The sequence below is a fragment of the Notolepis coatsorum genome (assembly GCF_963971535.1).
Source record: "Notolepis coatsorum genome assembly, chromosome: 6".
Lineage (NCBI taxonomy): Eukaryota > Metazoa > Chordata > Actinopteri > Aulopiformes > Paralepididae > Notolepis > Notolepis coatsorum.
Genome location: NC_140170.1, coordinates 174,587,818 through 174,615,527, shown reverse-complemented (window position 1 = coordinate 174,615,527; position 27,710 = coordinate 174,587,818). Strand labels below are relative to the sequence as shown.

The 27,710-nt window shown below is 41.7% G+C and overlaps 2 protein-coding genes across 2 annotated transcripts in view; one reads left to right on the top strand and one right to left on the bottom strand.

The window, feature by feature from the left end:
* Window positions 1-27,710, top strand: part of cenpp (centromere protein P) — a 245,573-nt gene that overhangs the window by 139,717 nt on the left and 78,146 nt on the right. The gene's annotated exons all lie outside the window — the stretch shown is intronic.
* aspn (asporin (LRR class 1)) lies at window positions 7,665-22,258 on the bottom strand. The gene is made up of 8 exons (XM_084316492.1): window positions 21,916-22,258; window positions 20,001-20,313; window positions 19,465-19,577; window positions 13,547-13,760; window positions 12,842-12,952; window positions 12,546-12,639; window positions 10,709-10,847; window positions 7,665-9,834 (listed from the first exon to the last, which is right to left on the bottom strand). The coding sequence occupies exons 2-8, from the start codon at window positions 20,251-20,253 to the stop codon at window positions 9,631-9,633; spliced, it is 1,128 nt and encodes a 375-aa protein (XP_084172618.1). The 5' UTR covers window positions 20,254-20,313; window positions 21,916-22,258; the 3' UTR covers window positions 7,665-9,630.

The following is a 27,710-nucleotide window of genomic DNA, read 5'->3' as shown; positions in this document are numbered from 1 at the left end:
TGCGCAGCTTCACTTCAGGTGAGCAGCTTCACTTCAGGTGAGCAGCTTCACTTCAGGTGAGCAGCTTCTCTTCAGGTGAGCAGCTTCACTTCAGGAGAGCAGCTTCACTTCAGGTGAGCAGCTTCACTTCAGGTGAGCAGCTTCACTTCAGGTGAGCAGCTTCACTTCAGGTGAGCAGCTTCACTTCAGGTCAGCAGCTTCACTTCAGGTGAGCAGCTTCACTTCAGGTGAGCAGCTTCACTTCAGGTGAGCAGCTTCTCTTCAGGTGAGCAGCTTCACTTCAGGTGAGCAGCTTCACTTCAGGTGAGCAGCTTCACTTCAGGTGAGCAGCTTCACTTCAGGTGAGCAGCTTCACTTCAGGTGAGCAGCTTCACTTCAGGTCAGCAGCTTCACTTCAGGTGAGCAGCTTCTCTTCAGGTGAGCAGCTTCACTTCAGGTGAGCAGCTTCACTTCAGGTGAGCAGCTTCACTTCAGGTGAGCAGCTTCTCTTCAGGTGAGCAGCTTCACTCCAGGTGAGCAGCTTCACTTCAGGTCAGCAGCTTCACTTCAGGTGAGCAGCTTCACTCCAGGTGAGCAGCTTCACTTCAGGTCAGCAGCTTCACTTCAGGTGAGCAGCTTCACTTCAGGTGAACAGCTTCACTTCAGGTGAGCAGCTTCACTTCAGGCAGCTTCACTTCAGGTGAGCAGCTTCACTTCAGGCAGCTTCACTTCAGGTGACGAAAATGGCGTTAATTTTCAACAAAACATTTAAATAAAAAAATTTAAAAATCTCGAGCGGGCGAGATGGAGCAAAAAGGTCTCAACAATGTATTATGTAATACATGTAATATTATCTTATATATATATATATATTTTTTTATCCACTTTTTATCCCATTTTCTATATTTTCTCCCATCCCAATTTTGTATCATCCAATTCAACCCTCCCCTGTCTCGAACGCTGTTTCTTGCCTCCATACATAGCACAGGTCCCCTCCGGTACTCGAGGTAACAGCCGTCGCATCTTTCCACCTGCGCAGCGCAATCTTTCAGCGTCAGGGGTCTGCGCTTTGGAGGGGCGCCGCCCCCATCGCTTTCTGATTCTACTGCGCAGGCGCACCAACCGACCTGTAGGAGTCGCTGTCCACAACGCCCGATCCCCACCCATCAGTTTCCCACCCCCTAATACGGCCAATGTGTATTAGTACGGACGACCAGCTAAACTGAAAGCAATGTGGAGCGCTGGGCTCGAACAGGCGAACCCAGCGTCTCCAGTATTCGTGGTGAGCGCCTTGCCCACTGCACCACGTAGCCGCCCTATATCTTATATATCTTAACAATGAATATGAAATGGACTCTGAATGCTCTGTGGCCTATAGATGTTAAATACTGTAGGTTACATTAACCCATTTAGACCTGAAACGCCTGCTAATAATGCATTATATAGCCTGCTGCATATTACACACAAATGTGTATCCCGGATTCAATGGGTTAACAAAATGGTCTCGTTTTGGTAAATGTCAACAATGCCACTGTTGAGACGAAACGCATGTCTCCGCGCCAGTTTAGCTAGTTATCTACTGTCAAACGGACACGAGTAAAGAAAGACACTTTACACAAAGATTTCTACCTGCGTTGTTTCTGAACGTACCGCTAGACTTGTCTTAGTCTCCACTACTATTGGATGCTGGCTCCGATTTATTTTCCTTATTTTCAATCTTAGGCATTTTCAAATCTGTAATAAAACAATTGGCTGCATGTATTCAATAATGCATGAATTATGAATACTGAGTTTTGGCGGTTTTGTTATTGTTATTAATGTCCCTCTTTTTTCTGCCTTTCTTTTCTTTCTTTTACATTTTAATCTCATCACATATAAGTATTATCACGTTGCCATTAAATCACACCCAGTCTGCTCAAATAAGAATGTATTCGTAGCAGTAAAGTTTATTGGAATTTGAACTTTGGATAATTTAACCTCCACAGTTGTTGTGATTTGAGGGAAAATATTAATATAGGTCCCTGAGTTGTTCAGGATAAAAGTATATCGCCTGTGAAATCAGTTTTGGGTCGTTACCTTTAACATGTGACTCCTCAGAGAGAACACTGTGACTTCATGGCTGGAGGGAGCTCTGTACTGCTTCAGTAAACCTCTCTGAGGGAGTGTGAGAAGGTAAAGACAACAATAGACTCAGCCTGAATCCTTCAGCTACTGACAGGACAGGTTTTTTCATTATTTCTACGTAGTTTCTATGTGATAGTATACAGTGGAGAAAGAGGAGGGGGATATTTCTTTATAAAGTCATAATTAGAGTCCAAATGATATTTCTTCTTTATTGGAATGGACCCTGTCGTACACAATCCAGTCATCCAGTGCCTAGAGTTTGGACTGAGCTTGGTAGATCTGCCTTTGGCTTCTCTGCCCCTATCTCATGGAATACCCTGCAGGAAGCTCTGAAACTAGACACTCTAGTTTAGAACCTTGATGACCAATCAGGTCACCACAACATGTAATTGCTTTTAAATTGTTACCTCTGTTTTTTGTTTTGTTCTGATGTTTCTTCATTTATTAACGCACTATGACACTTGACGTGAATGTAACAACTTGATAACACTGTAAATGAGTTTCACTACTCGGTAGTATTTTATCGAGTATAAATAAAGATTGAATATACATTTCTGACAATCAGTAATGCTGGGACCTCTTTGTTTACACTTTCTTGTTTTGGTCTGATGCATTGCTTGCTATTGCTGGCCACACCCCGGTGTGGAGAAATTCACAGTATTATAATAATAATAATAATAATAATAATAATAATAATAATAATAATAATAATAATAATAATAATAATAATAATAATAATAATAATAATAATAATAATAATAATAATAATAATAATAATAATAATAATAATATAATAATAATAATAATAATAATAATAATAATAATAATAATAATAATAATAATAATAATAATAATAATAATAATAGTAATAATAGTAGTATATATATATGGGGGGGGTGTTAATAAGTTACTTATATTAATACATTTCTATATAACTATAGAAAATAATATATACATTAATCACATTAATCTGCTGTGTTGACGCTCCTCATGACTCTTGACATACAGACCTGGGAGAATAATAAGTGACCAGACATTCCCTGAACATCTCATTGCATTAAACACGTTTTCCAAACAGATCTTTGGATTAAACCAAGTTCAGTCTGGACCACTCTCGTCATAATTAAACCAATCATAGTGACAAATGGTGACACGGTTGTATTTGGCGCTAAGGCTCTGCTATCGAGACACTCTCAGTACAGATCCATGCGAGCCTGGGGACATCCTGAGCAGAGCCACCACGTCCTCGGATGATGTCATCATGTACAGTTTCCTCCCCCTCGTATGTATATATTTTCTGTTAGGATCTCTGTTTAACAGTACTGTATTTGCATATCTTGTATGTCACAAATGTAACAGTACTGTATATCTGTATGTCATGTATGTCGTAAATGTCATGATATATATCTGTATATCTGTATGTTGTGTATGTCATAAATGTCACATTATGAATTGAAAATGGGGGACCCTGATGTAAACAAGACAACAGTCTTTCTCTGGTCTGCATCCCCCAATTGTGTGTATTGAGCCGTACTGTATTGTACCCATTCTGCAATCTGTTGATACAGTTTTCAATCAATCAATCAATCAGACACTGGAGACATGAAGCCAGCGTGGCATGTAGAGCATATCTTGATGATAAAATAGATTGATGCAGGTGGAGGCCGGGTGGAGGTGGGCTGGCGGTGGGAACAGTGCAGCCTGGCGTGGAAGCAGAGTGCAGAGACACACACTGAATGAACCGCCCTGTTGACAAAGCTTCATCCTTGTTGACGCGTATGACATTCATGTCTTGCATGAGATAAGGATACTATAAAAGCAGGAAGGGTCATCATCACGTCAGAATACCAGAATACCAATCGATGCTCTGCTTGGTGCAAGACTTTGGTGCCAGTTCTATTGAAGCATAATATGGTAGATGCATGGAGAAGCTAAATATACCAGCTATCTGAGGAAATCAACCAATATATCAAATGTTAGCTAGTTAACAATGCAACAAATTGCTGATGATTCTGACATCCAAGGTGATAACCTGTATAAATGAGACGGCTGATCCCATTCAACTCAATGTCAGCCAAACTGAAAATGTCCACACTTTTCACCAATGTGCATTCACGTGATATACAGTGATGTGATGATCAAGGATCAGACATCAGAGAATGAATTCATTAACTAAATGGATCATGCTACTGATTTTCTTAAATTTGTGTTTATTGACGCAAGCGTAATCATTGACAGCCCTGCTCTTTCCTGGTATTGTTAGTGCCATGCTCTACCCATTGATCTACACACAGGGAATAGAACCCCCAACCCTGGTAGTGTTAGTGCCATGATCTATTCTGGTAGTCTTAGTGCCTTACTTGTATTTTACCATACTACCCTCAGTACCTACACAATCAGACAGAAGCTACTAACCCTACTACCCTCAGTACCTACACAAGCAGACAGAAGCTACTAACCCTCAGTACCTACACAAGCAGACAGAAGCTACTAACCCTACTACCCTCAGTACCTACACAACCAGACAGAAGCTACTAACCCTACTACCCTCAGTACCTACACAACCAGACAGAAGCTACTAACCCTACTACCCTCAGTACCAACACAATCAGACAGAAGCTACTAACACTACTACCCTCAGTACCTACACAATCAGACAGAAGCTACTAACCCTACTACCCTCAGTACCTACACAATCGGACAGAAGCTACTAACCCTACTACCCTCAGTACCTACACAATCAGACAGAAGCTACTAACCCTACTACCCTCAGTATCTACACAACCAGACAGAAGCTACTAACCCTACTACCCTCAGTACCTACACAATCAGACAGAAGCTACTAACCCTACTACCCTCAGTACCTAGACAATCAGACAGAAGCTACTAACCCTACTACCCTCAGTACCTACACAATCAGACAGAAGCTACTAACCCTACTACCCTCAGTACCTAGACAACCAGACAGAAGCAACATACAGCATCTAACTTGGTTGGGTGTTACATTATTTGTGATAAACGGACAACAGCAACAAAAGTAAATTTAAATTGACCGTGATTATGTGATTGTTTTGGTGGTAGTAGTATGGTCGTCAGTGAAGTCACACCTTTTATTGTCATTTTTGGGAGTAAAGCATAACTCAATAAAACCTGGAAGACAGTGGACATCTGGTGCTTTTAAGATCAGACATCTGGTGTGTGAGATACTGCCTCTGTACTGAAGAGACTGTACTGCTGCTAAACTATCATAAAGTTAAGATACTGACCCTCTGTACTGAAGAGACTGTACTGCTACTAAACCATCATAAAGTTAAGATTCTGAACCTCTGTACTGAAGAGACTGTACTGCTACTAAACTATCATAAAGTTAAGATACTGACCCTCTGTACTGAAGAGACTGTACTGCTGCTAAACTATCATAAAGTTAAGATACTGAAGAGACTGTACTGCTGCTCAACCATCATAAAGTTAAGATACTAAACCTCTACTGAAAACACTGTACTGGTGGTTTTCAGACACGTAACTGTGTAACAATGGTTTTTAACCCTGTGATGTGAAACCGTGGTGGACTGGTAGTTTGATTTTTGTAGACCTAGACGTTTAACTCCCGTTCCCATGTGCCCATCCACACTGCCTCCATCTACTCTACAAGCTGTGGCCCATTTATCATCCACGGTGATCCGCTCTCCCATCTCCTCTCCAGACCTCCTCTGACTCCCAGAAGCCTGTTTCAACTCTTGATCTATAGCGCCATCTACAGGAGACGATACTCAGGCACCCTTATAAAGCATTAAGGACTGAGATTGACAAACAGGGAATGCAACAACGTGTCAAACAGTGGGATACAGGGAACAAACATGTATCATGAAAACGACTGTTGGTGGTAAGTGTTGACAACGCTGCCTACAGTGTTGTGCTAGTAGTTACTGAAACATAGTAACTAGTTACCATTACTAGTTACTTCATTTAAAAAGTAACTCGGTTACTTTACTGATTACTTACACCAAAAAGTAATGTGTTACTGTGAAAAGTAACTTTTTAGTTACTTAAAAAACTAAAACAACATTATTTCAATCGCTTGAATGTGGTCAATCTCACCAGCAATGACATTGTACGTGTGCCTACCCTTTATCCTTTTACAGGCCAATGCAGCTTTCTGGCATTGTAAAGTAGTGGGGTTTATCCAGTGAGACGTTATCCCGAGGAAGCTTTTGTTGTGGACGGATCAAATGTCTGCGGTGGTCGAGATGTAGTCCAGCCCCTCAAACCTTTTCGTTGAAGCATGTTGTTTCTCAATTAAAACAGATTTTAATTGCTGTTTTGGGCAGTAGATAGGATCTTTGAGCCAAGACACAATTTACATTTAACTAAAACGTTATTTTCTATGTGCCCGACAAAAGAGAAATAGTGAGAATATCTCCATGTGTAAAAACTCGACTTAGTGGGCGCCGCCATGACAGTCTAGTCTAGAGTAAACACAAACACGGCCACCACGTGTCTCCGCAGGTGACGCAGAAGTCAGGACTGCAGCTCGCTACCAAATCTACATAAAAATAACGCAGTAACGTAATTGAGTTACTGAATTTAAAAAGTAATGCGTTAGAGTACTAGTTACTGCCAAAAGTAAGGGCGTTACTGTAACGAGTTAGTCCCAACACTGGCTGTCTATCTGTCATGTTCAGTCACAGACTCATACACCCCCCCCGACACTCAACTAACCGCCTCAGCCAGTCTTTCATACCAGCGGCCATCAGGCTCCACGACAGTGGGCAGGGACTGCTGCCAGACATCCAACTACTAGGAACCTATAGTAGCTGACTCCCACCTAAAGGGACAATATGCTTACCTTATGCATACTGCACCTTATGTGTATACTGTATACTTCATCAGAGCATATATTTAGCATTTAGCATTTTTAGACTATATTAGATTAGATTTAGACTTCGATTATTAGATTATATATTGCATATATTTAGCATTTTAGCATTTCGTTTATTTTTTTTTATTATATATTAGATTACATTTAGATTATATATTGTAACTATATTTATTGTAGGGCAAAATAACTGAGAGGGCATACATACCCTCATCTCGCACCTTGTTACCCATATGTGCATGTCCAGAGTTAATTATATTGTATATTGTTTACACTGCCTTTTTATTCTATTTATATTTTTACTTCTCCACTGTACTATAATTCTGTGACCTGTACCTGTGTGTCTTCTACTACCTGTACCTCCCGTCCCCCATGCTGCTATGATATCTGAATTTCCCCAAGGGGATCAATAAAGGAATATCTTATCTTATCTATATTGAGTAGAGAATGTGCCATCTACTGGTAGGATGAGGGACTGTCTGCTCCTGACTGTGTACACTAATAAGGTTGAGAGGGTTGGCACAAATCATGATGTCAATGTTGATTCTGGTTGTCCAGTTACTTCAAATGGACAACTATATGCTGTCTGTTGGTCTGAATCGCTGAATCAAATGGACACCTCTATGCTGTCTGTGGGTCTGAATCACTGGAACGTTTGTCAATAGATAAAGGAGAACAACAGCAGTAGGGGTGTTTGAGTTTTATTTGAGACACATACATGTTCAGGTACCAGAAATGTCACCTGCTGGTTTAAGGGGAGCCTGTGGAGTGTAATCCAATATAGATTGGGTATTTTATGTTGAATTAGAACATATAAACACAATAAATATAGCACCATACCAGCGTAGGAAACACTGGTAGAAAAACATGTTGGACAGTGGATGTGTTAACATGGAAGATGTTCTATGATCATGGAGATATACAGGTTCTGTAAGATCACAACCTAATGTTTCTGTACAGGTCCTGTAAGAACACGACCTAATGCTTCTATACAGGTTCTGTAAGAACACTACAATCATGGAGATATACAGGTTCTGTAACACAACCTAATGCTTCTAAATACAGGCAAGACTTTACATGATGGATAAAACATGCAGTGAGGAAACTAAACAGATACAAATCATTTAACTGATCCCATGGTGGAAGATTAACATTAGGCACCCGCCATAATATGGTTGATGTTGGTTGTGTTGGTGACTCAAGCCACTGTACCATCCAGTATGACAAGTAACCAATGATTATTTGGAGTATTTGATTCTTAGTTATTCCCTGCCCAGATGAGCATTATTGTATTGACGGCTGTGCCCCTCATGGATTATCTGTGCCATCTCTGACAACAATACTAAAGTTAACTGAGTGACATTGACAGGGATTTTAGCTGCTCCCAAAATGGTGCAAAAGTGACAGAAATAACATAGAAATAGAAATGAAAAAAAAAAACATTGAGATGATAATAATACTAATTAGGGCTGTCAAAATTAATGCTTTAATTTGAGATTAATTTAAATTATTTAAAGCATTAAAATAAATGTATCTAGATTAATCTATGGAGTGAAAAATCTTCAATCTTAGCGCTGCAGATATAAGAAAGAGGTCTAGCTGAGTCAATGTTGATGCTTTTGTTGAACATTTGTATTTCACAGGAGAGAAACTGTATTCAAAGAAAGCTATTAAAATAGTCTTTGAATCTAAATATACTTTCTTTGTGTTGATTTTACATTAATTCCATGATTTTACTCAAGTAAATATCGGTTACAAACTTCGGTCTTAAGTAGAAAAATGCTATTTTTAATCTAGATTAATTACAGAAAATTGTGAGATTAATTAGTAAAACATTTTTAAATCTATTGACAGCACTAAAAATAATACAACTAGTTGTTTTGGAGGGAGAATATATCAGCAGGGTGATTCTGGGTAGAGGTTGACCAAACTGTAAAACTAAAGATTCTATTATATTCTCTTCTTTTGTGTGTATAAAAAGAAAAAAGGCAACAGTTTGAGTCGAGCATATCTCAAAATGTTACCACTACGACCAATTGTATTTTTCTTTTTCTTTTTATAACTTTCTATTCAACTCTGCTTTCTCCTATTCTTAATTTGTGTGTGTATCACTAGGAGGCGCTGTGGCATGGTTTGTGTGAAGCCCTACACCAGTTGAAGAGGAGATTAGCTGTGTGCAGGGACCACTAGAACAGTGGAGAAGGATGATGCTGTCTTTAACAGAGAGGAGTGAATTCTGGGACATACATCGCTGTCTGTCCACACATATTTTCTCTATGTTCATACCTTCGGGACATGGTTAATATTAGCTGCATAACGCTAATAAGCAGTTTTGAACACATTATTTTATCATTATTAATCTGTCACATTATTAACATTATTTCCTCTTTAATTGCCACCACTTCCAGATAAAATAGTCAATTGAAAAAATAAACAAATAATTATTTCCCCGCAAAACACATGTAAATGTAGTCATAATATTTAGAATTAGCCCTTTTTTTTTATCACAATGAACTCTCCTCAGATTTAGCACTGCAGCCTGCATTTAAAACCAAAGTTTAGACCTTAGCAGGGACGGGCTTGGAATCAGAACCAAGACCACCCCTAGCCACCACTGCTGCTGTGACGTATCCAGGGCACAGGAACAGTCTCTACTTCCTCCTCCTGAAGTTCCCCATCTGGACCCCTCTGCGGCCGCCGACGCAGCGGAAGGTGGCTGGCTGGATGTTCCAGTATTTAACAGGGTTGGCGAACAGACTGATTCCTGTGTACAGGTTCTTCTTAGCGCCAGTGCTGCTGGGACAGAAGTCATTGACTCCTACACTGTTGATGTTGTTGACATGGAGGTATATCACCTGCGGAGACAAAGGGATAGAATTTGAATTATTTTCGTGCTAGGATTTTCTCATTGGCGTAAAATTAGTACTCACATTCTAACGCTAGCAATTAAAACGTGGCTGTCGCCACAAATGCTTTTACTATTGCTGTTTGTTTTCTCTTATTCTTGTTTGTTGCGCAGGTTCCATAGATTCCAGTAGATTTAGTGATACCTTGAGTGAGCTCTGAGAAGGATAGCTGTGATGGGCCTGCATGGTTCCATAGGTTACAGAAAGATAGCTGTGATGGGGTTAGGGCTGTCTTAAATACTTCGAAGCTTCGTTCGATGGGCATGGGATTCGAATATGAAAATAAAATCCGATTATTAAAAAAAAAAATATATATATATATATGATTTTTTTTTCTTTTGCTAAATCAACTCTGCCTCTTTGTTAATTACAACAAGCAATGATGTTTGTTATTTAAGATGAGGTCGGACTCGGCACTGACAGATTTGTGTTCATTGTGCTGCTTTTATAAAGCCTCAAATGACGGCTTACAATATTTCATGAAAGCAAAGTGTTTTGTTTGTCTAAGATTTTAAAAGGTTTAAACCTTACAGCACTGACAAAGGTGAACAAAGTGCTGTACAAGTCCCACAACATAAAAAAAATATATATAAAAAAATATATAAATAAATAAAATTTTTTAATTATTTTATTTATTTATTTTGTATCTCGAAGCTTCGAATTAAAATCGAATCTCGGCCCCGAAGCTTCAAATTCCAATTTTTTTCCCCGAAGGTCAGCCCTAGATGGGCTGCATGGTACCATAGGTTACAGAAGGATAGCTGTGATGGGCTGCATGGTACCATAGGTTACAGAAGGATAGCGTTGATGGGCTGCATGGTACCTGGAGGTAGCGGAGGGAGCTGAGACCTGGGGGGACCTTCTTCAGCTTGTTGTTGTCCAGGTGAATCTCTCGGATGTTGGGGATGTTGGCCAAGCTTCCATTCTCTACAAACTTGATCTGGTTGAAGGCCAACCCCAGTCTGCAAGATACAGTACAACTAGTGGTCAGTGTTGTATATTTACAATGGTGATGTTTAGAATTTTAAACATTTGTTCTTTAGCTTGTCTTGAAAATGCCTTGTTAGACAGAGGTCTGCATGTCTGACTTGTTAGGCCCTGTTCACAGTACCCCTTGGTTTCAAATAATGAACGCTAACATTAATACCAAGCTGTTAAACGAAATGTGAATATACTGCACCCCATCCCCTTTTTGAGCCATCGTTTAAGAAACCCTGTGTTGTGAAGAAAAAGAACAGACTACAATTCCCTATGTCAATGTATCCCTTTAACACAGGGTTACAGAACTGTCTTAGACATGCTGTTCTGTCTTAGACATGCTGTTCTGTCTTAGACATGCTGAACAGTTTTAGACATGCTGTTCTGTTTTAGACATGCTGAACTGTCTTAGACATGCTGAACAGTTTTAGACATGCTGTTCGGTCTTAGTCATGCTGTTCTGTCTTAGACATGCTGTTCGGTCTTAGACATGCTGAACAGTTTTAGACATGCTGTTCGGTCTTATACATGCTGAACTGTTTTAGACATGCTGTTCTGTTTTAGACATGTTGTTCTGTTTTAGACATGCTGTTCTGTCTTAGACATGCTGAACTGTCTTAGACATGCTGTTCGGTCTTAGACATGCTGTTCTGTTTTAGACATGCTGAACTGTTTTAGACATGCTGAACTGTCTTAGACATGCTGAACTGTTTTAGACATGATGTTCTGTCTTAGACATGCTGTTCTGTTTTAGACATGCTGTTCTGTTTTAGACATGCTGTTCTGTTTTAGACATGCTGTTCTGTTTTAGACATGCTGAACTGTTTTAGACATGCTGTTCTGTCTTAGACATGCTGAACTGTTTTAGACATGCTGTTCTGTCTTAGACATGCTGAACTGTTTTAGACATGCTGAACTGTTTTAGACATGCTGAACTGTCTTAGACATGCTGTTCTGTTTTGGACATGTTGTTCTGTTTTAGACATGCTGTTCTGTTTTAGACATGCTGTTCTGTCTTAGACATACTGAACTGTTTTAGACATGCTGAACTGTTTTAGACATGCTGAACTGTCTTAGACATGCTGAACTGTCTTAGACATGCTGTTCTGTCTTAGACATGCTGAACTGTTTTAGACATGCTGAACTGTCTTAGACATGCTGAACTGTCTTAGACATGCTGTTCTGTCTTAGACATGCTGTTCTGTCTTAGACATGCTGAACTGTTTTAGACATGCTGAACTGTCTTAGACATGCTGAACTGTCTTAGACATGCTGTTCTGTCTTAGACATGCTGTTCTGTCTTAGACATGCTGAACTGTCTTAGACATGCTGTTCTGTTTTAGACATGCTGTTCTGTTTTAGACATGTTGTTCTGTTTTAGACATGCTGTTCTGTCTTAGACATACTGAACTGTTTTAGACATGTTGTTCTGTTTTAGACATGCTGTTCTGTTTTAGACATGTTGTTCTGTTTTAGACATGCTGAACTGTCTTAGACATGCTGAACTGTCTTAGACATGCTGTTCTGTCTTAGACATGCTGTTCTGTTTTAGACATGCTGTTCTGTCTTAGACATGCTGTTCTGTCTTAGACATGCTGTTCTGTTTTAGACATGCTGTTCTGTCTTAGACATGCTGAACTGTTGTTTTAGACATGCTGTTCTGTGCCTTCGCCAGGTGTTACCTCTGCAGGTTTTTGTATCTGATGAAGTCCTCTACTTCAATCTTAGTGATCTTGTTATAGTCCAGAGCAAGGTCTGAGATGGAAGAGGGCAAGTCTAGGAGGCAGAAATACAAACATTTAGTTTTCTTAGATATTGTATCTAATACGACAGACAGACAGACAGACAGACAGACAGACAGACAGACAGACAGACAGACAGACAGACAGACAGACAGACAGACAGACAGACAGACAGACAGACAGACAGACAGAATAACACACAGACACGGTGTTCCAGGGTTAGAATGGTTCTTTACCTTTGGGTACAGCTGTCAGCTTGGTCTCTGCAAATCCAATGTAAATACTTTCCATGCCATCAAAAGCTCCCCCGTCAATCCCACTGTTGGCCAGAGGGTTGGCACCCATCTCTGTCCATGAAACATATACATCATATCCATTGCTGTTACCATAACAATACATTTTACTATCTATTTCCATGGGAATACATTTTGTGAGGTCGGCATAACATGGCACACAAGCACAAAACACACACATTACACAAACACAAAACACACACATTGCACAAACTCAAACACGAGTATTCATTAATATGAGAGAGAGAAAGAGAGAGAAAACTAACATACAATGCAATCTTGTTATTGTCTGTAGCAATGTTCTAATGGTCTGCTGGTAGAGTGGAACAGTGTATAATTCCAATAGTTTAACCCTTTCACTGCCACGCGACAGCCGGTTAACCCTTTCACTGTGACAATACAGAAGGTTAGCCCTTTACTATCACACAACCGACGGCGATGCTCCATCATTAGCATCATTAACTCCACATCCGTGTGGAGCTAATGATGCTAATGATGGAGCATCGCCGTCGGTTGTGTGATAGTAAAGGGGTAACCTTCTGTCGTGTGGCAGTGAAAGGGTTAATTATGCTACGAGTGTTGTATTTCCTAAGGACCCGCTGAGACCCGCTGACGAGAGAGCCACCCCGTACGAAGTCCCATGGTTACCCAGCACATGTAGACTCCTCAGGCCTTTGAAGGCGTCCTTCTTGATGCTGCTGATCCTGTTCTCGTGGAAGCGCAGCTCCAGTAGGTTGGGTGGCAGGTTGGCAGGGACCTGGGTCATGTGGTTGTAGGACAGGTAGAGCAGCCTGAGACGTCCCATGTTCTTAAAGGCCTTGGGGTGGATCTTCGAGATCTTGTTGTTGATCAGGAACAGGGCCTGTAGGGGAAGGATAGAGTGGAATTATAGAATAGAGTTATAAAAATAGAATAGATGAAGGCAGTCAAGTCAGATGGTCTTGGGGTGGATCTTGGAGAACGTGTTGATCCGAGCGACAAGGCCTGTAGAATATTAGAGAATAGAGTCCAAATAGAACACAACACAACAGAGTAGAGGAGAAAAGTGTTCCCAATACCTTGTGATTAGGGATGTCTGATATTATCGGCCTACTGACGGCCGATAGTAAATGTGATATCGGAAAATATCGGTATCGGTTTTCAAAAAAAAAATATATATATATATATATATATATATATATATATATATATATATATATATATATATATATATTTTTTTTACATTTATTTAACCTTTATTTACCCAGGCAAGCAAGTAAGAACAAATTATTATTTTATTTATTGTCAAAGTATGCATAATGTTGTGTTAATTACACGACAAGAGATATGTAATGTTAATTACCTGAAATTATTCAGTTTTTTGTGGGGGGGAACCCTGCATATATCGGTATCGGTTGATATCGGTATCGGAAATTAAGAGTTGGACAATATCGGTATATCGGTATCGGTAAAAAAGCCAATATCGAGCATCCCTACTTGTGATAGATATTGGACATCTTGTTGTTGGCCATTAACATGGCCTGGCTTCAGACATTATGATGGCCATTCCTTAGGCCACCACCCCACCCCACCCCACCCCACACACACCAAACATGTGCAACTAATGGTATCAACCGGAGAAATGACTGCAGCAACTTATTACACATAATTGAGGTAAAGCGGTGGTTCTGTGTGTGAACTGCAGGGGTGGCGTGGGGAGATGGGATGGTTTCCTCATAGAGTTTTACGGCTGTTCCTACTAGTGGAATGCTGGCGCAGTGCTAACACAGTGTAGAGACAGTTCAGGCTATCCATGACTACCAGGGGGGAAAAAGAATCGGAGCAGAATTAAATGTATTCCGATTTAAATACAATGTGTTAAGCTGTAAACAAACACTGTTGCCTGGTTACGTCACACAAAACCACCTGTGATTGTGGTCCAGCTAGCTTACGGTATTTTTTGACACAGTCAGGAACTAAAAGGTTCTCTAGTTTCACATGATACTAGTATCTTACCTCTAGCTGCTACGGTGTCGGAGGGGTAAACACCAGCGTACAGATACCACATGATGGCCCCTCTGTCAGCCTGTTTAACCCTTTCACTGCCACACTACATAATGTTAACCCTTTAAAGGAAAACTCCAACATTTTGGGAAATTATCTTATTTGGCCTCTACCCTGGAGTTAGACAAGAAGATGCATACATTATTCTCCTGTGCATGCAGTAGGAGTAGGAAGACGTTGGGAACTAGGCTAATGGAGGAACCTACTTCCAGTGACTGACGCTAAGCTAGGCTAACGGTGCACGTCTTTCTACTCCTACTGCATGCACAGAGAAGAAAAAGGTATGTATCTTAACACTCCAACATTTTGGGAACCCTGGAGTTAGACAAGAAGATGCACACCTTTTTCTTCTCTGTGCATGCAGTAGGAGTAGGAAGACGTTGGGAACTAGGCTAATGGAGGAACCTACTTCCAGTGACTGACGCTAAGCTAGGCTAACGGTGCGCGTCTTCCTACTCCTACTGCATGCACAGAGAAGAAAAGGGTATGTATCTTCTTGTCTAACTCCAGGGTAGATGGCAAATAAGCTAATTTCCCAAAATGTTGGAGTTTTCCTTTAACACCACTGTAGTGTGATAGTTAAGGGTTAACCGTCTGTAGTGTGGTAGTGAAAGGGTCAACCTTCTGTGTTGTCGCAGTGAAAGGGTTAACCGTTTGGTAGTGTGGCAGTGAAAGGGTTGATGGTTAGTCTGTCAACACGTTTGTCTCATTCTCAGGGTTGTCTTATATTAGTCAGGGTCGTCTTATATATCCTGCGTTGCCAATACCCTGGTCGTGTGCTGATTGCTGGTTTGATAAAGCACAGTGATAACAGCACAGTAGCTGCCTTGATGTGGTTTCTACACAGCTGTGAGCTCCAACACGGCCAGAGCCTGCGCTCACAGAACAGATGTCCTCGACCCTCTGGTGGGAATAAAATGTTCCTATACTTTTGGAATGATGTAAGCAGATATTTGATGTTCACCCCTCTTATGCCTATCTAATTCTCCTTGTATTATTTATATTATTAGATATATATATTATATGATATATGATAGTATTATAATATGTTTTTGTTTTTGATTACTGAATAATGTATTGTGAGTGTGACTCACGTTGAGGTCCTTGGGTGAGCGGGGGGGGGGGGGGGGGGGGGGAGAGAACGATCGAGTGTCCATGTAGGATGATCACTGTACAGTCTGTCTCAGTTATTGTCTTGTCATGTGGTGTTAAGTTATTGTCCTGGGAAGTCTTTTTATGTATTATTATTATTGTATTGTGATATGTTTTGTTTCATGTAAAAAAATATATATATATATATTTGATAAAAAAATATATAATATGTTATACTATTATTTTTTTTTTATTATTATTATTATTATTATTATTATTATTATTATTATTATTATTATTATTATTATTATTATTATTATTATTATTATTATTATTATTATTATTATTATTATTATGTTATATTGTATATTATATTATTATCATCGTTATTATTATTATTATTCCTCAATTTCTGCCCACTTCAACACCTATTGATCTCTCATTCATATGCCCATATACAGTATTTTCTTATCTTCCGTGGGGCTTAAGCCAGGGGGTGTTGTTCCATTGTGGACATGTGACGCCCATTTAGACATGGAATGTGATTTTGGGCTACAAATAAATCGTACTTGACTTGTCTTGTCTTGAGGGGTTGAACGGATGTGTTAGGTGAACACTGATCATTACACTACATTTAACAATCAGACCAACATTAGTTGGATGTTGAAAGGGTGAGATAGGGTAAGGTGAATGCTAATAATTATACTAAACTTTATAATCAGACTAATGTCTTGTTGGCTAGGTGGGGGAGAGGGTGAAAGGGGGTGGACTTCATTCCGTCAGTCTGTATTTGGACTGATGTTGTCGGGCTATTTCAACTGGTGTCAACAGTGTTTTTCTTCACAGCTGTTACAGGACTTACAGCGTCTCCCAGATGGGGAGGGGAGGCAGACAGGGTGAGGTTATGTGAGGTGAATGGACCATATTTGCCTATGATATGAAATACATGACCAAATGGACTGATGCTATCTTTAATTCTGTGGCTTGATGTATCCATGCTGCTGCTGCCATTGTACAGAGTATTGATTGATTTATTGAATTGATTGAATTTATTTGACAATCAAAATTACATACAATACCGGTACACACATGTACAGCCATCACATATAATCTAAAATCGTCGAGGATTAAAACACAATAAAACCTTACGGTTTATTTCCATTGTGGTCCTCACAATGGACAATGGACAAGATGACTAATATCCACCATGCACAAATAAGACATATAAATACAATACAAAATAAATGCAATAACACAAACAAACACAAAGTCTACAGCACACCCCCATATATCATCATCCTACGCGACTAAGCCATTTCTTCATCTCTTTTTTTAAAATTCCTTCCGAGACAATAATTTTTATGGACACTGGCAGTTTGTTCCACTCATAGGCTGCAGAGTACCGAAAGGTATTTTCCCCCATTGAGCTACTAAAAATGCACAGTTTGATATCAGTTAAACTGCCCCTCGTTGCATAGGAGTGGGTGTCCCTAAAGCACATAAAATAATTTGAGAGATATGAGGGGACCCTATTATACATTATTTTATGGGTAAGGCCCAACTTGATTTGAATAACCCGTTTTTCCACTGGGAGCCAATTAAGTTGATTAAATATGGCTACATCCAGGTGAGTGCGGGTAGGAAGCTTTAACACTACTCTAATCAATTTGTTTTGGGCAGTCTGAAATTTATTTTTAATATGACTTCTTCTACGTAATTACCATGTGGATGACACATGTATAACTGACCAGGTTTGACAGATGCAGACAGACCCTGCCCCCCCCCCCCCCCCCCCTTCTGCACGAGAGACTAAACACACCAAACGTATACATTTACTTTGAGCTGGGCTTTTCAACGTGTGTGGAGCAGTTGGGTCTCGTGTCTTTGCCAAATGGATTCATAACATCCTTCATTCCTAAGCTGAACCATACATTGTTAATAACGGACCGCACAGACTCGACCACAAACACAGTTACGTGGAATAAGCAGGTCGTTTAGTGGTTGAGTCTACGTGGTCCGCATTCCCCGCCGCCCGGCCACATAATTGTGTGTGTGGTCCGCTTTTCAAATCGGTCAATGCAGCTTTAACTAAGGTGAACGGACTCCATTTGCTTCTTGTGTCTTGGCTAAAAAGGCTACATTACTAGAAAACCAAACAAGCCTAACGGCATGACTTCGCAGGGAATCTTGTGGTGTAAAGCAGTGTCAGGTTTGGACCTCATTCATCTGAAGCATCCTTGTGCTTTTTGCCAAATATTCCTAACCACACAACTTGAGACTGTTTCTCTACCTCCCATTGTTTCCACAGGAACCGGAGGGTATTGTGGTGGTAGATCACAGCAGGTCTATCTATAGCATATATCTATCTATCTATCTATCCATCTATCTATCTATCTATCTATCTATCTATCTATCTATCTATCTATCTATCTATCTATCTATCTATCTATCTATCTATCTATCTATCTATCTATCTATCTATCTATCTATCTATCTATCTATCTATCTATCTATCTATCTATATATATACAGTATATATACTGTGTATGTATGTATCTGTTTTATCTATCGGTCAGTCTGTCTGTCTGTCTATAATATACTGTATAACACTTTATAACAATTTCCAACCAAAGCGCAAAAAGGTTGAGGGTCAATGTATAGAATCAGTGTTGTTAATATGAATTATCTAAATAAGAACAGCTTAAAGAATTAAACCTGGACTACAATCAAAACAGGGATTGACGTGGAGCCAAAACCACTAAAGACTCCCTTAATCACCTATAGAGAAATTATAGGAGAAAACACTGAATGTTGTGAAAAGTGTGCTTACATAAAGTTTATCCAGAGAAAACACTGAATGTTATGAAAAGTGTGCTTACATAAAGTTTATCCAGAGAAAACACTGAATGTATTTTTTTTATCCACTTTTTCTCCCATTTTCAATTTTTCTCCCATCCCAATTTTCATATCGTCCAATTCAACCCTCCCCTGTCTTCGAACGTTGTTTCTTGCCTCCCACAAGTCGGCTGCAATGTGGACTAAGTCATACATAGCACGAGTCCCCTCCGATACTCGAGGTAACAGCCGTCGCATCTTTTCACCTGCGCGGCTCGATCTTTCAGCGTCGGGGGTCTGGGCTTTGGAGGGGCCCCGCCCCCGTCGCTTCTTGATTCTACTGCGCAGGCGCACCAACCTACCTGTAGGAGTCGCTGTCCACAACGCCCGATCCCCACCCTTCAGTTTCCCTCCCCGTAATACGGCCAATGTGTATTACTGTGGACGACCAGCTAAACTGAAAGCAATGTGGAGAGCGGGGCTCGAACAGGAGGCATCCTGTTCGAGCCTAGTCTCCAGCATTCGTTGCGAGCGCCTTGCCCACTGTGCCACATAGCCGCCCAGAAAACACTGAATGTTATGAAAAGTGTGCTTACATAAAGTTTATCCATGCCTTTGAAGTCATCCTCCTTGATGTCTGTGATGTCGTTGTTTTGGAGGTCGATCATCATTGTGTCCACAGGAATTTTTTCAGGAACCGATAGCAGACCTGTTGAGACAGACAGATAGAGACGGGCAGGTGGACAGACAGACAGTTTTTGTTTACAAAAGGCGAAAGATCATTGTTTCTGTCAATTTCAGGTTGATTTGAAAAGGTTTTGAAAGCAGTTGGGGGACATGCCAATGGACTCAACCTCATTATTGTAGCGTAAATACCTACAGTATACATTCAAAAACATTTCCCCCAGCAAATCTTGGTTACGTCAATATTCTGCTGTCAAAACAGGCTCATGTTTGTACTTTGTAGGTTAAGTATTTCAAGTTTGCTGTTAGCCCTCTCATCTTTTTATCAACCAGGAAATGCTTAGTTGATCACTCTTGTCTGCCTGCCTGGCGCATTACTATTGAATGCATACAGAGCGAACACACGCGCACAGGCACAAGAGTATAGATGTGGCTTTAGTCACCTCACCCTGGTCAGAACACTGAACCACTCTGGGAGAGCACTGACAGCCCGGTAGACAGTCGTCATCGTCATCATCATCATCATCTTCATCATCTTCATCATCAGCATCGACATCATTATCATTGCCATTGTCCTCATCACCCTCATCACCCTCATCACCCATCATGATGTCGTAGCTTCTGAGCAGCTCCATGACATCGATGGGTTGATATTTAGCGTTGCCTAGCGCCAACAGGCAGAGTAGGAGGAATGTCCTCATGGCGTGTGTTTTGCTTGGAGACTGTTCGTAGATCAGTTAACCAGCCGCTGGGGAGAGAGACTGCAGAGAGAGAAAGAGATCAGGTTAGCTTGAGATCCAAGAAAAAGAGGACTAGACAATAATGTTATCTTAAAAACACATTTACAAAGCCAACGACATTCAGAGAGAATTAGTTTAGTTGTGTGCATCTGGTCATCTTGGTTAATTCAGAGCTGTTCCATTCTGCATTCAGTCACAACCCACAACTATGTGTCGGTGGTCAACTGTCCTGCTTCAACAGCAAATACCTCTCAGAGCAGACCCTTCCACTGTAGACCCAATACTACCTCTCAGCACAGACTCTTCCACTGTAGACACAATACTACCTCTCAGAGCAGACCCTTCCACTGTAGACGCAATACTACCTCTCAGAGCAGACCCTTCCACTGTAGACGCAATACTACCTCTCAGAGCAGACCCTTCCACTGTAGACGCAATACTACCTCTCAGAGCAGACCCTTCCACTGTAGACGCAATACTACCTCTCAGAGCAGACCCTTCCACTGTAGACGCAATACTACCTCTCAGAGCAGACCCTTCCACTGTAGACCCAATACTACCTCTCAGAGCAGACCCTTCCACTGTAGACCCAATACTACCTCTCAGAGCAGACCCTTCCACTGTAGACCCAATACTACCTCTCAGAGCAGACCCTTCCACTGTAGACGCAATACTACCTCTCAGAGCAGACCCTTCCACTGTAGACGCAATACTACCTCTCAGAGCAGACCCTTCCACTGTAGACGCAATACTAGCTCTCAGCACAGACCCTTCCACTGTAGATGCAATACTACCTCTCAGAGCAGACCCTTCATATAGACCCAGTAATACCTCTCAGTACAGACCCTTCATATAGACCCAGTAATACCTCTCCGTACAGACCCTTCATATAGACCCAGTAATACCTCTCAGTACAGACACTTCCACTGTAGACACTCCCTACTCACTGGGCAATCTTTTCTAATTCAAACAAAGGGGATGACAGACGTTCTAATGAGCTGAACTTGTATCCCTTCATCATCTCAGATTTATACATTCAAATATAGCATCTGTTTACAACAACAACAACAACATGTTTCCTTTAGTATTTACATACAATCTAAATAACAGTGGCTAATTAACTGTATTCAAGGGTCAATTGGGTTAAATGATGAACTTGACCCTATAGTCTGGTTCCTACACAATCAGATCACCATTATGCTTTAAGCGTATTCTCTAAATTCCATTAAACATTTAACTGTCTATGCAGAAAACATTACCTGTCGGATTAAATTGTGCAATTAACACTTAAATCCTATGGTTACAACAAGCCATGTCATGTCGGCATCATTCATGGATTTAGCATATTTAACTGAATTCAACAAAACATGTCATGTCAACCAAGTAGCAGTAGAAGTCATCATTGTGTGAGATATGTGATATTTAAGACTTTAATATGGTTAAACTATAAAATGCACGCATTAAGCCATGGATATGCGCACATATGGTTAATGAATATATTCTCCCTGGAAATTCCATAACACAGTTCAACTACTGATGTTTATTAATAGCCAACCAAATTAATTGATCAGAAAGCTAACATTGTGTCGGGTGTTGATCATAAAGGTAGCATGTAGCTCGTACCTCGGCCGTCAGGTTGTCTTCCTCTGTGGTGTCCTTGTTTAAACTCCACTCAGACGAGCCCTCCGGGAGACGGCGAGCACAGGAGCTGGAAAGCTGCAGGCTAGATCCTCCGATTCACAGTGAATGGAGAGGCATCCACAACCCTTACTAACTCCTTCAGTTGAAATGGAAACCACTTCTGTTGGCGTGAGTTTAGTCTCAATAAAGTGCTTTCCCACACACACACACACACACACACGCACACACAGCTATGGTCTCACACACTCAAGGTTCACACATCTGTAGTTCTTAGATTTGTTAGATTGTTAGTCCTCGTCATGTGCTAGTCATCAGAGTTTGAATTGAAGCCAATGTAGTTAGCGTTAGACTCCCGTGTGCTTGGAAGTCTTTATATAGAACATACTAGTAGGGCTCTTCCTGACCCTCCCCTCATAGGCTCATGGCACTCTGCCATGCTAAACATTATGCTTCAACTTGAATGGCTTCTACACGGAGGGCTCGGGGTTGGCTGTGGCTTACATACGAATTACCTCGTTGGAAAGTTGCCCCTGTGTCACTTTTCTCTCAATGAAGGGACAACGGGGAGGGTTTCTGGAGACCCTGTGATGCTGAGCAGAAGGAGATTTGTTCTAATGGGGGGTTTTACTTCCAAAATGAGAGTTGTCTGCTACCGGTAATTCCAATTTTAATATGGTGATCAATTAGGCAGTGTCTAATTGAAATAGACACACATGGTTCTATCTCTCTCTTTGGGATGGTTCAATTATGTTAGAAATACCAGGAGGCTACAGTTGAATTTAAACATGTTTTTTTATTGAAATACTCAGAAAATGCCCCTGTCAGAGCGTCCATAGGTGACTGGCAGAGCGTCCATAGGTGACTGGCAGAGCGTCCATAGGTGACTGGCAGAGCGTCCATAGGTGACTGGCAGAGCGTCCATAGCTGACTGGCAGAGCGTCCATGGCTGACTGGCAGAGCGTCCATAGCTGACTGGAGCGTCCATGACTGACTGGCAGAGCGTCCATGACTGACTGGCAGAGTGTCCATGGCTGACTGGCAGAGCGTCCATGACTGACTGGCAGAGCGTCCATAGCTGACTGGCAGAGCGTCTGTGCTGCGCATGCATCCGACAAATGTCCTTGCTAGAGCGTCCGTGACTGAGTGAGTGGATGAGTGACCACAATTTGCTTTGCATAGACCACGGCGCCAGTCCTGTGTGGCATGGGGAAAAGGGGGGTTGTTTTATAATGTCTTATTTTGGGACACTATGGTATAAGTGCTCTTCAAGCCTTGGTTAAAGGGGAATGCCACCCATGTTTTTCCTGTGCCCCAGGACAGTTCAGTCAGTATGTGTGAGCACGCACCACTCTATAACGTAATGTGACAAGTACCGTACAGATATACAATCAAATAAAATAAAATAGGATACAAATAGATAAGTAGGGCAACCTCAAACTGCACTAAAAGCAAGAGAGAAAAGGTGGGTCTCTAGATGTGATTTAATAAAAGTTTCAATAGTGTGACAGGACTTAATGTGAGAGGGGAGACTATGAAAGGCTTCAGCACCAGAGGACGTGTTGTTGGTCACGAGCTGGACTCAGACTGTCTATGAAAGGCTTCAGCACCAGAGGACGTGTTGTTGGTCACGAGCTGGACTCAGACTGTCTATGAAAGGCTTCAGCACCAGAGGACGTGTTGTTGGTCACGAGCTGGACTCAGACTGTCTATGAAAGGCTTCAGCACCAGAGGACATGTTGTTGGTCACGAGCTGGACTCAGACTGTCTATGAAAGGCTTCAGCACCAGAGGACGTGTTGTTGGTCACGAGCTGGACTCAGACTGTCTATGAAAGGCTTCAGCACCAGAGGACGTGTTGTTGGTCACGAGCTGGACTCAGACTGTCTATGAAAGGCTTCAGCACCAGAGGACGTGTTGTTGGTCACGAGCTGGACTCAGACTGTCTATGAAAGGCTTCAGCACCAGAGGACGTGTTGTTGGTCACGAGCTGGACTCAGACTGTCTATGAAAGGCTTCAGCACCAGAGGACGTGTTGTTGGTCACGAGCTGGACTCAGATTGTCTATGAAAGGCTTCAGCACCAGAGGACGTGTTGTTGGTCACGAGCTGGACTCAGACTGTCTATGAAAGGCTTCAGCACCAGAGGACGTGTTGGTCGTCACGAGCTGGACTCAGACTGTCTATGAAAGAAGGCTTCAGCACCAGAGGACGTGTTGGCTTCAGCACCAGAGGACGTGTTGTTGGTCACGAGCTGGACTCAGACTGTCTATGAAAGGCTTCAGCACCAGAGGACGTGTTGTTGGTCACGAGCTGGACTCAGACTGTCTATGAAAGGCTTCAGCACCAGAGGACATGTTGTTGGTCACGAGCTGGACTCAGACTGTCTATGAAAGGCTTCAGCACCAGAGGACGTGTTGTTGGTCACGAGCTGGACTCAGACTGTCTATGAAAGAAGGCTTCAGCACCAGAAGACGTGTGTTGTTGGTCACGAGCTGGACTCAGACTCTCGGCGTCACCGTCCCAGGATGTGCTTCAACCCAGTGAGATCTCCTGGTTTTTAACCGCTTTGAAGGAAGACCACATGGAAGGGAAAAGATAATAGGAGCGAGTCCCCCAGAGGGTCTCTCATGCATCACCCCTGTTTCTGCTGAGGCCCGCAGTCCCAGGCGGTAGTTATGGCTGAGCCACAGCTTCTAAAATATGCTCTGGTCTGGCAGACGCAGGGACCATAATGGGAGAGAGGGTCTGCGCTCCTTGTTGCAGTCTATCTCCTCCGTCTCAGGAGACGTCTCACTGTTTCCAAACGATCCCGTGATCTGGGTTCTCTGATCATCCGATCCTCTCATCGCTTAGTCTCTTCATGTTCAGCAGAACCGAGACGAAACCTCGGACCTCACCGTCGACCGGCGCACGATGAACAAAACGAGTTAAATTACTTGAAAAGTTAAATGAAAGGAGAAGTTGATCCTGAAAGGGGGGGGGGGGAAATGCCAGTGGGAAAATATTGTATTATTGTGTAATTGTTGGAATTTCCTCCACGTGTTGCACATTTAGTAAACATTTGTTTTCTTAACTGGGGTTACGGACACGTTGGTGATGTCACTCAGCTGCACCCTGTAGCAGCATCACCACAGCATTGTGGGACTAAGATAAGATAAACCTTGTTTTCTCCCCCATAGGGAAATTCATATATGTAGGGCTATCACGATTCGTCGACCATGTCGACGTCATCGACTATGAAGTTTCGTAGATTTGCATGTTCATGATTGCCGCATCGTATCGTATTGTTGTTACTTGTATATGCCTTTTGCGGTGGAAATGGTCAGACGTTCAGGCATTGTTGGAAAAAAGACAATAATATAAATAATTAGAGTAGAACATAGTAATAATTAGGGCTGACCCCTATTAGTCGATTAATCGACTAATCGGTCGAAAGGAGCCGTAGTCGACTGGCCAACCTCTTAGTCGAATATAATTTTAATTCATTTTTTTTTAATTATATATATATATATATTTATCATCATTCTTTCCAAAAGAAAAGAGGCCTAGAATCGTGGCTAACGCTAATGGCACGCATACCAGAGGCTAACTGCCTAAGAAAACAGGCACATAGGCACTGAAAGAGGATTTCACCGATCTAATGAACACACTAGACTAGACAAATATCAAGATGTATCCATCAGTGGACCAATTGCACGCTTTTGCAGAGGACAAGAAGCCTTCAGTTGACTCCTTCAGACATTAAGCACCCCCCACAGCCCAAATGGAATGATATTTTTTTTTTAATTAAAGAAATTTAAATATTATACTTTTTTTTCTTTCTTTTTTTTACCAATAGTCGACTAATGGCAAATGTTGGCCAATCATAGTCGACCATCCAAATCCTTAGTCGGGGACAGCCCTAGTAATAATAGTAGAACAGATGTATACTATCAATAATAATACATGGTATATATACTGTATATAGTGGTATATATAGTAATAATAGTATACATGGTATATATGGTAGTAGCACACTGCGCCAGAGTCCGTGTAGTGTTTAGTAATTAGGAGTCAGACAGTCCTACAGACTACAGACTACAAAGAGTGACACGTTCAGCCGAACGCACAATTGGAGGGGGGCTCCCCACCCTCCAGAACATTTACTACAAGCGTTGCAAGGGGAAGGCTAAGAGAATTATTAAGGACTCGAGCCACCCGAACAACTGCCTCTTTGAACTGCTGCCGTCAGGCAAGCGATACAGGAGTCTCAAGGCGAGCACAGAAAGACTCAGAAGTAGCTTCTATCCCCAGGCCATCAGGCTGCTAAACGAACAATGAATGAACACTACACAACAACAACCACCAAACACACATAGCACACACATCCACACGCACACACTCACTTTAAACAAACACACTGTAGCACCCACTCCACACACTTTATAGCACACACCCACTTTAAACAAACACACTGTAGCACCCACTCCCCACACTTTATATTTATGGATGAAGGATTGCACTACAACTCGTACACCTTACTGTAAATTGTACCTAAAATTGTACCTCATCCCATTTCTGCTTTGCACTAGATAGTACTGTACATTAGTACACTGCATAGTATTGTGTATTGTATATTATATGGTAACTCAGAACATTGTACATATGTCTATACCGAACACTGTGACCTCATTTTCTTCTTCTAAATTCATGCTATATTATGTTATTATGTTATTTGATACTATCTTGTCTAGCACAGTCTCTGGAGCGTAACAGTAAGAAGCATTTTGTATGAAAGTATTCTGTACTTCTGTATGACAACTATTAAAGAACTTGAGAACTAACAGTTCTCAAGTTCTCCAGTTGTTAGTTTTCCAATCATTAGCAGCAGTCCATGCCCACAGTTGTCGAGTCTGACGGCTACTGGCATGAAGGACTGGCCGGGGGGATAAGTGAAGAAGAGGATGATGGCTACAGCAGAATGGTAAAACGACTGCAGCAGCCTATTACACATGTTGAAAGACCTGAGTCTCCTCAGGAAGAACAGCCTCCTCTGTCCTTTCCTGTAGAGGGTCTCTGTGTTGAAAGACCAGTCCAGTCTACTGTTGTACTTGTAAGTCTCCACCATTTCCACCTCCTCCCCTCGCAGAGTAATGGGACCTCTTCTTGCTTCGCCGATAGTTCACCACCAGCTCCTTGGTCTTACTGATTTGGAGATGGCTGCTGTCCCTCCACCCATGCTCTGTACCAGTGCTCTGTACGTCCACGTTGTTGTCCGTGGTGTACTGTTACAGTGTATCTGACGTTGGAGGAGTTGTCAGAGCACTTCTGTAGGTGGCACATGCTCGGGTTGTAGCAGAAGTCTGAGGTGTAGAGGGTGAACAGGATGGGTGACTGACAGCACAGTTTCTTGGGGGGTTGTTCACCGACACATCTGACTGGCTGCCCTGCAGTCTGACGTACTGTGGTCTGTTGGTGAGGTAGTCAGTGATCCAGACCACCAAGCCGCGGTCCAGTTGCCTCGCCGTGAGCTTCTCCACTTGCGCATTAGAACTAAGCCGGTTTTTCAGTTACCCACAGATTGGCTAAACCCAAAATTAAAGCCAGCATTCGCAAAAATAGTAGTCAAATGCTGAAGAAAACCTAAAAGCTTTTCAGACGGCAAAGGTTTAATCAGTCAGGACTAATTAAGCTACTTCTCATACTGCCAGACATAGCCCAGGGTGAAGTTCTAGAATTCTGTTGTTAACCCTGCGGAGATCATTCAGAGCAGCAATAAATGAGGACTTCTTAAGGTACC